The 11,825-nt window shown below is 44.9% G+C and overlaps 1 protein-coding gene across 1 annotated transcript in view; it reads left to right on the top strand.

Annotated features, from left to right (window-relative positions):
• The first annotated feature begins 1,269 nt into the window (after window positions 1-1,269).
• Window positions 1,270-11,825, top strand: part of ANKHD1 (ankyrin repeat and KH domain containing 1) — a 110,620-nt gene continuing 100,064 nt past the window's right edge. The window contains 2 exon segments of the mRNA XM_054985433.1: window positions 1,270-1,386; window positions 1,388-1,660. Coding sequence (XP_054841408.1) covers window positions 1,357-1,386; window positions 1,388-1,660 — 303 coding nt within the window. The 5' untranslated portion in view covers window positions 1,270-1,356.

Genomic DNA, 11,825 nt, shown 5'->3' with positions numbered 1-11,825 from the left:
TAGCTTCTGAGTTCTGACCAGCTCAGGCTCACCTGGGCTACCCAGGTCAGGGCCGGCCACCCATATTAGGGCTTTTATTTTGCAATAAAAGCGGGAGACTTTATTCTTTAACCATTTGGAATTTTGTTTTTCATCTCTGTGACAAAACAGATCAAACGTGGGGCCTTCCTTCAGATTTGCCCATCCCAGGTGGGAGGCCTTGCCTGGCCCCGCGGTGTGGATTTTAAAATCTGCACTGGGGCCATGAGAGGCCAGAGGTGTCTCTGGTCGCTTTACTGCCCGAGGAGCCCACGGAGGAGCGGAGCGGATGACAGGAGCTCAGCCGCTCTGGGCGAATGACCTTCCTCCGCCCGGCGAGAGCCCTCAAGGGCTAGAGGGGAAGGCAGGCGGCGGGAGCGGGGGACGCGGCCTCTGCCCAGAAGCTGGGCCGCCTCCTCCTCCGCCACCGCCGCGGCGCCTCCCGGCCTCCCCCGTGGGGGCTCTGCGCTCGGGCCGGCCCAGCACCGGGCCCCTCTCCGTCATTTTTCCGGAGTCACCCCGGGCGGGAGGCCGAAGGTTTGAGAGGAAAGCCCCACAAAATGGCAACTCGGGAGGCTTTCTATGGGATGGAGGCTGCTCGGGAAACAGCCCTCCGCGCCCTGTGACTGACGCGCGCTCCGTCCAATCACGCGCCTGCTGCGGAAGGCTTTGGGACGGGGTGGAAAGACAGGTGGACTCTCGGAGGTGGGCCTTATTGATAACAGGCACACCTTTCTTCCAATCAAGACGCCCAGCACTGAGGCGGGGGAGTCTGTTCTCGCTGACCGAGACCTTTGCTCGGAAAGTGAGGAAGGCGGGCACGAAAGCAGTGGCACCCAATCGCATGTCGCCAAGAGGAGCACATCCCGATTGACGCGTGCTCTGCACTATGAAACACAAGAATGTCTTGATGGGCAGTTCTTCTGGCCATTCGAGCACCTCAGCTCTGTAACTCGCGCTTGATTGACACAGCAGCTGCCTAATGATCTCGAAGGAGTTTCAGGAAGCGAGCGTACAAGCCCTACGGTGGTGGGCGGGCAGTCTAAACCGCCTTAGCGTGTGCTCTCATAGCATCTTGCTGCAGGGAGGGTGAAGGAGCGCGTGACGAGAGCCCAGACTGACGGGCGCGTCGCCCAATCGCGCCCGGCCATCCGAGCGGCTTAGCCAATGGAAGCGGCGGAACGGGTTAGCGAGGGCATCGCCGCGGCCGTGGGTCAGGTAGGGTGTGAGAAGTTAGTGGCGCTGCTGCTACTGCTGCTGCTGCTGTGAGGGGACGGAGACGGCGCTTCCCCCTCCCTCCCTCCCTCCGCCCGCGGCCTCCGCTCGGATCAGCGCGCGATGCTCACGGACGGCGCGGCCGCCCCGACCCCCCGCCGGCGATGAGGAGATAGACCTGGTGACGCCCCGCGCTGCCCCGGCCGCCGCCGAGGCCTCCACGGCCGGGCCTAACCCGCTGGGCTTGCGGGCCGTGCGCCTCTTCGGGGAGGCCGGGCCTTGCGGGCCGGCGGGGCCGGCGACGACTTCGGGAGAGGCCGGCGCTGCCGCCGCCGCCGCCGCCGCCCTCGACTTCAAGCTGGCTGCCGCCGTGCTGAGGAGCGGAGGCGGCGGCGGGTCCGGCAGCGACGAGGACGAGGTGTCTGAGGTGAGCGGCAGCGACGAGGGAGGCGGGCGGGCGGGCGGGCAGAGGCGGAGGGCCGCCGTCGCGCTCCCTCCCTCCCCCCCCCCCCCCCCGCGGCCGGAGAGCGGCCCCGCCCGTGGGCTCGGAGCCTCCGCTCGGGACATAAAGGAGGGCGGAGGCCCACCCAGGCGCCCCCCCCCCCCAGCCCGGCCCGGCCGCCTCGGGGCCGCGGAGGGCCTGCCCGGCTCGGCCGCGGGAGCGCCCGGAGGCATCCCGAGTGCGGGGCCCTGCAGCGCCCCCCCCCCCCCCGCGCCCGGCTCCGTCCGGGTGATGGCGGAAGCGCCGCTCGCTGCCTGCCGGGCCTTGCCGCCGCCTCCGCCTGCCGGCCCTGCCTCGCCCGCGCTGAATGAACCCCCCGGCCCAGCGCCAGAGACACGCGCGGCGGGCGGGCGGGCGGGCGGGCGGGGGGCGACGAGCCATTCGAGGCCCTTTGACAGCTCTCGCGCGGCCTTCCTTTTGTTTTGCTGCGGGAGGCAGGCAGGCAAGGCAAGGCAAGGCAAGGCAGGCCGGCCGGGGTGGAGGTCGGGATGGGGAGGGCGGCCCTGCACGGCGCTTCCGCGGTGGCGCAAGTCAGCTGGCGCTCGGAACGAGGGCAAGGCTCGGTGTGGGAGACGCATCTGCAAGATGCCCAAGAAGTTCTGTGGGGAGGCCACCTGCCAGCTGGTCGGTTTCAGCAAAGGTGTCGCTTTCTGATTTCAAATTTAAATGGGTACCAGTGGCACTGCATCCCAATTCTTTAATTTCGGTATGGGTGTAATATATATTCATATTCTCAATGTTTTCTCAATTCCTAAACTCTTTATCTTTGACAACATCATTTGTTTACAGTAGGTGTCTAAAATATACCTTTTCCTGATCTTCTGTAAGAAATTCCTTCAGCTTTGTGGGCAAAATACTGTGCAGGATTTTTTTTAAAAAATCACTTATGATCATGTGGGCAGGTAGGCAAATAAAATATCATTGTGGACTTATTTGCAATTCTGACTTAACAGGTTTTCTGTAAACTCACTATTGATGTACTCTTAATATATACTGTGTTTTTGCATGTTGACATGTTATCTTGACATTTTTTGAAGAAGTTTATTTTAGCAACCATTATTTTTTAAAAAAATAAGAACATTATTTTATATAAGTTGAGTTTAAATGTGGATAGTTTTAAAATAGCATAAAAAGCTGCATAACTTAGCCTATAGGATGTTATTAGAATGTTGAGACTCCAGTTTTCATGGGAGGGAAAAGCACATGTAGATGTGTTTGGGAAAAAAAGATATATTTATAATTTATTTTATTCCAGGGACTTACGGCAATTAAGTTTTGAAAATATCAATCACAGTTTCAGAAGAGTGGATAATCTAACTAGTGGGTTATATGATAGAAAAACGTAATATAAACCTCAAAACTAAAACTGATCCTCCTTTATTGTAACACTTCTGCAAGACGTCAGGTCTGTTGTTCGCCATCTTTATTTTCTGGCAAGGCAAAGCTGTCTCTTAACCTGGTGTCTTTCAAAACTTCTACTTTCAGGGAATCCTTTCCATGCTGGCATGTCTGCTGAGATGCCACAGAATACAGCTGTGTTGCAGAGGATTCTGGGGGCCTGCTCTGGCACATATCAATGGCTTAACAAGATGGCCAGGCATCTTGTGCTTCATTGTGGCCCTGCGGGATCCAAAATAGAGATGAGAGTGTCAGATCTGTTTACTTAATTCTGGGTCTGTACCCATCACATAAAGTGAGTGTACGATTCTTAGAAGAGCGAGACAGTGAGGGAAATGAAACCCGCTCTACTCCCCGCAATTGCCTTTCTCCCAGTTATGCTTTTTTTTTTTTTTTTTTTTTTTTAGTATCAGCTTTTGGCTTAGGAGCCAAGGGGTAGGGAAGTGGGTTGGTCTGCCATCCTCCTGTATAGTTGGGCTGCTAAAATAAGTTTTAGAATACATCCATAGTACGCTGGGAGCCTCTTGCAGGGGGAAATTGCTAATGATGGGCGTGCTGTCTTCCAGGGATGTTTGTCTGCTGTTATTGAGCATTTCAAGGAACTCTTGTTCTCCATAAGACTTTGAAAAGTTGCTTTAAGTGTTTCCCCCCCATTCTTGCCCTTTAAGTTCATCTCCTTCCAAACAGGCTGATCCCGCAGTCTTGGTAATAAAAATACTGATCCATCAATTGCACCAAGTCTTTTGACTGACGTTAAGCATCTGCTCTAAATCAAAATACTAAGAAAACATGACTTGAATGTTAATTACATTTTAGTACACATTTGATGCTTAATGTTGAACAAATTACTCAATGCTGATCTAAAGATTTCTGTAGGTAAAGGTGCTGTGTAATGATAAGGCCAGAAAAACATGCTGGGCCTGAGGTTTTGTAAATTCAACTTTTCCAGAATATGGTAGAAGAACTACTTCTCATACAGATCGAAAGTACTTTCCTTAGAAATGTTTTTTTTTCTTCACAGCATATAGACCGAAGTATTGCCTGCATTGGGACCATATGGCAATTAAGAAACTTTGCAAAATACTTTGTCATCTGTATTAAATCACGTGGAGAAAAATTGTCTCAGGGAGAATGGAATAATTTTTTCCTTAGTCTTGAAACTTGGATTGGATAGCAAAAGTAGAATTAAAAACAGTTCAGATAATAAAGTGGTAGTGATGTGGAATAGGTAAGAACTAATTTAGGGGCATGTGTGCATATGGAGAAAAAGAGGATGCTATGAAAGGTCTTTACAGTCAGATTTATCTTAGTGAAGCTCCTGTTGCAGCATGGTGAGGGGGAGCCAAAGGAAGTTGTATATTGTAGGGACTGTGGGTCTCTGTCAGGGGAAACTGGGCTGTATACTGTTGGGGGTGGGAGTGCCACACTGTCCTTTTTTCCAGCAGGGGTGAAGATCAGGCATCCACTTGGGAGAAAGTAAAAGTGTACTTAGAAAGATGATTAATGTGAGGGGCACAACCTGCCACTGCATGTCAGGGTAGGTGTTGCCTCTGAATTTTTTTCCAGTTGTAGCTTGTTTGATGATCCGTGGTTCTCACTGAGGTTTGGGGTAAAGTGGATCTCTGTAAATGGAGCTGGTAGATCATAGGATAAATATCTGTTAACTATCCCAAATTATGATTTGGGGTACTGCTGTACTGCCTATAAATAGATCTTGACTGTGGAATTTTAGGTCTTCATATCCTAGATTTTCCTCTTGTTGCGAACATAACACTGTGATCAGTGGAGTGGATGAGCATTGCCATGGCCCTTTCAGAAATGGTCTTTTTGGTTGTAACAATAACAGCTATGATGGAAAAGTTAGGTCAAGTTGAATTTAAAAGGCATTCTAGTCTCCCACGGCTCTGTTGTTCAGTTATTTTACTGCAGTTTGCTTTCACCCCGTCATTAATGGATTAATCATTTTTAAATAGATGAGAGTCCACTTCTTTGAGCTGGGAAATACTTGCAAAAGTTCAGTGTATTTAGGTCAAGCCTGAGTTATATTCTATAGTTCTGCCAGGATCCAGCAACTAAGGCAGTGACTGTTGTTGATAGTTCTTTTGTAGCTGTCCATCAGGTTTCATCCAACTTAGATTCATAGCATTAGGATGTTCTTGGTCTGGTGTCATCTGTTACGAAGGCTGCAGCCTTTTTGATGTCTTTAAGGATAGATTACTGAAGTGCACTGAATATGAGAATGGCCCTTGAATACTCGGGTAGCTATGCACATGTAAAAGGTAGTAACTTAACTCCTGGGGCAGTAAATGATAGGAGCATGATTGGTCTTAGCGCTTGTATATCCAGTTCAAGATGTCATTTTTGACTTACCAAGCATAAGTCTGTATAATTGAAAATACATAGGTAATCTGTGAACAACAGATTTTAAAGAATCCCATAGATTAGGCAACTTGAATTATTTCAGTCCATGTGACCTGCATGTTTGAGATGCCCCACTCTCCTTTTTTGTTGTTGCTCTGATGTGTCTCCAGTTAAAGGGTCTATGAGTAGCAAGTGCTGAGAGAGACTATCCTCTGCCTGAAATCCTAGAGAGTTTCTGTCTGGGGCAGCTTCCTATGATCATACATACATCAAATGTCATCCCCTGCTCGAGGGGCATATGGAGAATGACTGTTATTCCAGCACTGCTTGGATGGTTTTCCAAGTTTCTCCTCCCCCCAGTTATGCTGGGAATGAATTTGTGGATCTTAAAATAACTCTTGAGATTTTTCTAAAAATTTAACGCAAACTTGTGTACAGAGGAGAATGCACTGAAGTAATACACAGTATGTAAGATATACTGTCAAATGCGTATAACAGAACGGTCAACCTGGTGGTCTGTGTGTATGGGAAGTTTAAATAAAAAAAGCTTCCCAATATAAATACATTTATTGATTTACATTATTTATAGTCTTCCTTTCTCACTGAGACTCAAGGCGGATTAAGTTAAAGCAATATCCTCAACAGCTGGGACATTCAGTAAACAATACCATAGAGTACAGATTGCAGAGATTTGAAAATCAGCAGAAATCTAATACAGAGCTGAAACAATGTTGAAACATAAGCAATTTGACATGACATAATAAATTATCGTGATAGACAGCGCACAGTAGTATAGTCTGCAGTTCCTATCCCTTTATTGAAGCATCTCTTTGAAGCCTGTTATAAAAGTAGTCACCTTTTTAAATAATAGTAGCTGTGAAGCCTAGCTTTGACTAAAGTGCTTTCTTCCTAGTCGCTAGAGAGAACAATATTAGTTGCCAATAGAAAGTTTCCTTCTATTATCCAGTCTTCAGACAGACTTCATTTATCCTTAAAATTCAGTTAACAAAAAATTCTTTTAACTGTGTCAAACTAATAAGGACCAATTTTGTACATATTTGGTGGTTTTGTAATTACACTGCATCAGCAAAATTTTCTTTATTACCTCAGAGTTTATGTTAGGAGCTTTAAAGCTGATGCTGATTTGAATATTTCATCCCAGTAATACATTTCCAGTACTTTGAAGGTGTTGCTGGTGAAGTCCATGTTTCTTAATCTGTTGCCATTATCAGAGACAACATATCCTGATGAACCAGTCTACCTTTGGATACAATCGTTAGCTCCAGTCCGTTTCAGAGATGCTTCTGGAATGTAAATACTGGAGAAAGTGCTGTTTTTTCTTCTAATAGATAACTTGATGAACAGCTACAAAAAACCCCTGCATTAGTAAGTCTTCAGCTGAATAATTTTGCATTTATTGTGGTAAAATGTAGGCAGTTGGGAAGATTGGTAAAAAGAATAGCGTTGCCCACATAGTACTGGGGATTGCCTCACTATGGTTAAGCCATTGGCTCAGGTTCCTTTCTTCTGGAACACAAATTCTACATAACCCTCCCCCACCTTAACCTCATTTAAGTATCCTTAACAGCAACCTTAAACTCAGCTGCCCTCAGAGCTGCAGTAAGAGGGAATCCTGTTGAGCCTTACCTTTGGCATTATAAGTAGGGCCAACTTAGTAGGAGAAGAGGTGAGGGAATATGCACTGTGAGGAGGGAGTACATTATTTCTTAGTAAGTTCCTGGTTGCATAACCATGGTTAAGCCAATTGGCATTTTTTGTCTATATTGGTTTAGAATATTCCTTTAATTATCCCACTATTATCAGTGATATTGTAGTTGTTTTTCTTTCCTCAAGTCTTATGTAAGGATTTGCCATATTGGAATGAAATGCAAGTTCTCTGGTTCAAATGCATAGCAAAATGCTAAGCTATCTGGCTGAGACTTTCAAAAACATTTATATATTCATTTCTATTTATTAAAGCATTTATACCCTGCCTTTCCAAGTAGTTCAGGGCCATGTGGTATAAAATATTTGGCTCTACCATCCTGAAGATCTTCTGCTCTTGTGGCATAATACTGAAGGCTTCAAGGTACATTAACTACCATTTTTTGGTCATTTCTGGTGACTAATTTTCATCCAGGTGTCATTTTTTGAAATAAAGGGGGGGGAATTGCCCCAAAATAAAAGAATAGCCTTGTATAACCCCCAAAATGCAATCAAAAGTACACCTTGGCAAAGTAAAGAATAAAATTGTGCCAAGTAGAAATATCGCTGATACTAAGCATGTGGTAAAGGTCATGGTAGACACTAAATAAAAACATATTCTGTGCTTTGAAACCTGCCAAATCAGTGATGTGGGGTGGAAAACTTTCCAGAAAATTTTCAAATGCTGTATTTTTCTGTGGAAAACCTTTCACTCCATGTATATAAATATAATCTATATAGTTATCGGGGCTGTTGTGCTGCAGATCAAACATGTTTGATGGACTAAATATAGAATATGAAGCCTGGGCCAGCCGCATGGATGTGGTCTAGGCGTACACTGGTATATTTGCCTTCTTTTGCTAACATTTAAATGATTAAATTGTTTATTTAAATTGGATTCTAATTTTCCTAGAAAACCCACACCACTAATAAATATCCTCTAATTCTCCTCCTCCTGCTGCAGCCCATAATACAGGGGACCACCAGGAATAGCAGTGAGGGAGGCATTGGCACCCCCCAGAGGCATGGAAATGATTGGCAGGATCCAACCCATTGTTCATATGTATTTGCCTGCATCATGCAGTCGCTAATGAATTGTATACATTCAGCAACAAAAAATAGTAAATGTTCTTACTGCATGACATTTATTGGTTAAACACATTTGTATAAGAACAATATATTTAAGCAAATATTGGGTTGTCTTGTAATCTGCATCACTGATATCTGCTGTCTCATTTTTATCTTTCTCTTCCTCCAAAATCTCAAAAGAAAAAACACTGCTTGTTTTGTTGCCTGGGGTCTTTGGCATAGGAAATACAACATTTTAAAAAGCCAGTAATAGTGGCATTACTTTTTCTTATTATCCCATAACACCTCAGGGGCACCCAGTGAAGTTGTTGCAAAATAGGATCAGGACAGACAAAAGGAAATACTTATTTACTCAGTGAGCAATTAAACAAGTTCACTGCCAGTGGAGGTAGTGATGCCACTATGAGCTTTAAAAGGGGGTTTGCACCAATTCATGCAGGAGAGGTCTATCAATGGTTGCTAGCCATGGTGACTGAAGGGAGTCTTCATCCACAGGCAGCAAACCTCTGATTGCCAGTGCAGGAGGCTGCCCTGTTTGTTTCGCCCTCTGGGGCACCTAGTTGGCCGCTGTGTGAGACAGGATGCTGTATTAATGGACCAGCAGTCTGATCCAGCAGGCCTTACTTAGGATGCTATGTACTGGCTCCTCAAAGCATGTGAAACAGTTCCACACATGTGGCTTATTCTAATCCTGCTGCCTGTTTCAGCTTTCCCCACCCCTCCATTCTGAGGCTGTTTCAAGTGAAGAGTGATTACGTGGGGGGGGGGGGGGAGGCAAATTCTTTATCTGTTCTGCTAGAATGTAGCCTTCTGTTAACGAGCCTGTTAATCTCCTGATTTCCATAGGAGTGGCTTTAAAAAAAAAGCAGACTTCAACAGTAATTGAGGTATTGTTGGGACACTATCAATGTTTAGCTTGCTTCATGTTGTGAAAATGACTCAACAATATCTACCCAATAATGGTGGTGGGGGGGAGTCATTGAAATCCAGTTCCCTTTTGTGTGTGTGTACATTATCACAGATTGTATTTTCAAATGTAGACTCCTCCAGTCAAAGGATCGTAAGGTAACAGCAGCCCCAGTTTTCAGTTAATTTTCCAGCTGTCAGTGTGTAAAACCCCAAACTCACTGCTTGAATCTGTTGAGGTAGAAAATTCGAAAAGTGCCCTTTTCAGATTCATCTGGTAATCTAGGTGCTTTTGGGGTACACATACCATATTTCAGAATTGTATCTCACAGTCAGGTGTATTAAAAAGTATCATGCTCAGATGGTGAGCGTTAACTTTCTGACATGCTTAATAGTAAAGTGGGTGGCTCGTACTAATCACAAAAACAATGAAATGAGGGCCCTCGGAGACCATGTATCATTTCTTTGTGCTTGCTCTCCCCAGATAGGTAGAAAAATGTGGCTTCCAAATCCCCCCCCCCCCCCAATAAAGGCTGACTATACTCGAGGAAGCACATACTTCTGGCAGCCAATTTTTTCCAATGACCTGAATAGAACATGATCTAATTTAAAATTTATTTTGATGCATATTTAATAAACAAAAGCCAAATTTTAAAGCGCCTTATGTCCCAACTCTAGCAAATACTTGAGCTGAAATACTTGATTAGAAAAATGTGGTTTAAATTTCATATTGAAACAAACTCAAAGCTTTATGTGGAAATGATTTTTTACCAGAATAGTACCTGCAAATTTTCAGATTTAAAAGGGGTAAACAGCTATGAAAACTGTTTACCCAAGAATTATATCACACCCAAAGAACTGTGCATGATATCTTACGGACATATTGCCCACATCTATCTCAGCGGAGTGCAACTTTCCCCCAAGGTCACTGGGTCACCTCAGTTTCATTGTCACTCTCCACGATTACTTGTGAGTTCCGTATTAGACTGGTGATTACACTAGATAAGAGGAGCCATATAAGTAACAATTATACTGTCAGATTTGATTTAACCTGCACAGCCAATTAGGTAAATGACTTTTTAAATATACTCTCACACACAGTTCCTGGCAATAGTCACTTGAAAAATATTAATTACAATTTTGAAACTGCCAAGCTTGCCTACTATTGTATTGACAATGAAATCACTGGTGATTGTTTGGAAATAGAAAATTTTCTGTGGAAAAATTTTGTGCCATCCAAATCGCTGCAGAGAACGCTTGGCCATTGAAAGTGAAGAAATCTGCTGGGGAAGGGAAATTGCCTTGCTCACGCTCTTGAAATTTTATTGGATCCTTGAGGGGAAAATATCTGAATTGTTACAGTTTCCCCATTGCTTCTGTGTGGCCCCCAGTTTGTATCATGTTTTCAATTGTATATTTAGTTCTGTAATTTCCTTTTCTTACCTACGTTCCTTATAAGCCTATGATTTGGATGGTTGGATCTCTTACAGTGCAATCCTATGGAGAGTTACTCCAGTCTAAGGCCAGTGACTTCAGTGAGCTTAGACTGGTGTAACTTACCATAGGATTGCGCTGTTAATGTGGTGGTCTCCATGTTCTGCTTTTGCTTACTCTGGCATCACTTGTAGTACAGAGAGGGTGGAACTTAAATGGGCATGGGGGGGAGTTAATCTGGTCTTTCCCGACCCAGCTTTTTTTCCTAAGCCCATTCCGAATTAAGCATGCTGGGAGTGAGGATGGAGGCAAGCCACCCACAGTTAACTTACTCTGTTGAAAGGGGATTCTTCAGGCTACTAGCACTCAGTTATGTGGGGTGAAAATTTTTCCACTGCTATATTTTTCCATGGAAAAATTTCTGCCTGTTGTCAGGGTTGTGCTGTAAATCAGTCATGTCAAATGGGCTAAGTGTGGGACATGAAGCACAGATAAACCCCCAATGCTTGTCCATGGTGAATTTGCCCCCTTTTGCTGTCTCTCTCTCTCAGTAACAATGAATAATGTAAAATGTATTACGTAAGATGCTCTTGCTTAAATTTCCAAAGCTTCTGATGAGAAATATACACTTTTAGCACACTAGTAAGTTCATGTCACGGTGTATATGGAAAGTACAGTGTGTGCTTTCCATATATTCTGGGGATGCCTGTGATACGCCTGCACAGAGTCAAATTGCAGCACCATGCTGGTCTTGACAATGGGCTATCCTCATAGTTTTTTAGGATAGAGACTACTATTTTGCTGTCTCCAACTTTATATAAGCTCACTTCTCTGCTCCATTTTTCCATGTATTTGCACTCTTCTATCCCTGGACATGTAAAATGTTTACTACTAATTGTAGCACTAAAGTGGCAGTTGCTACTAGTAGCAGCCGCCACTTTAGTGCTACAAGAGCATGAGGAGAGATAACTCCAAGCTGTTTCAGCCATGAACATCTCTCCATGGTACTGGCCAACCTATATAGACCACTGTAAGTATTAATGAGAACAGGTCTTGACATATTTTCTTTGACCCTAGGAGCCAGACTCGTTTTTCAGCCAGCAGGGTTTTGTATTTTAATTATCATAGGTTCTAGTTTTTGCTATAGATGTAAAATTTCCAGACATTTTGAAGCTGCAGGAAAAATTTGTGTTTTCTC

The sequence above is a fragment of the Eublepharis macularius genome, chromosome 7 (genome assembly GCF_028583425.1).
Source record: "Eublepharis macularius isolate TG4126 chromosome 7, MPM_Emac_v1.0, whole genome shotgun sequence".
Classification (NCBI taxonomy): Eukaryota; Metazoa; Chordata; class Lepidosauria; order Squamata; family Eublepharidae; genus Eublepharis; species Eublepharis macularius.
This window is presented reverse-complemented; position numbering and strand designations above follow the sequence as displayed.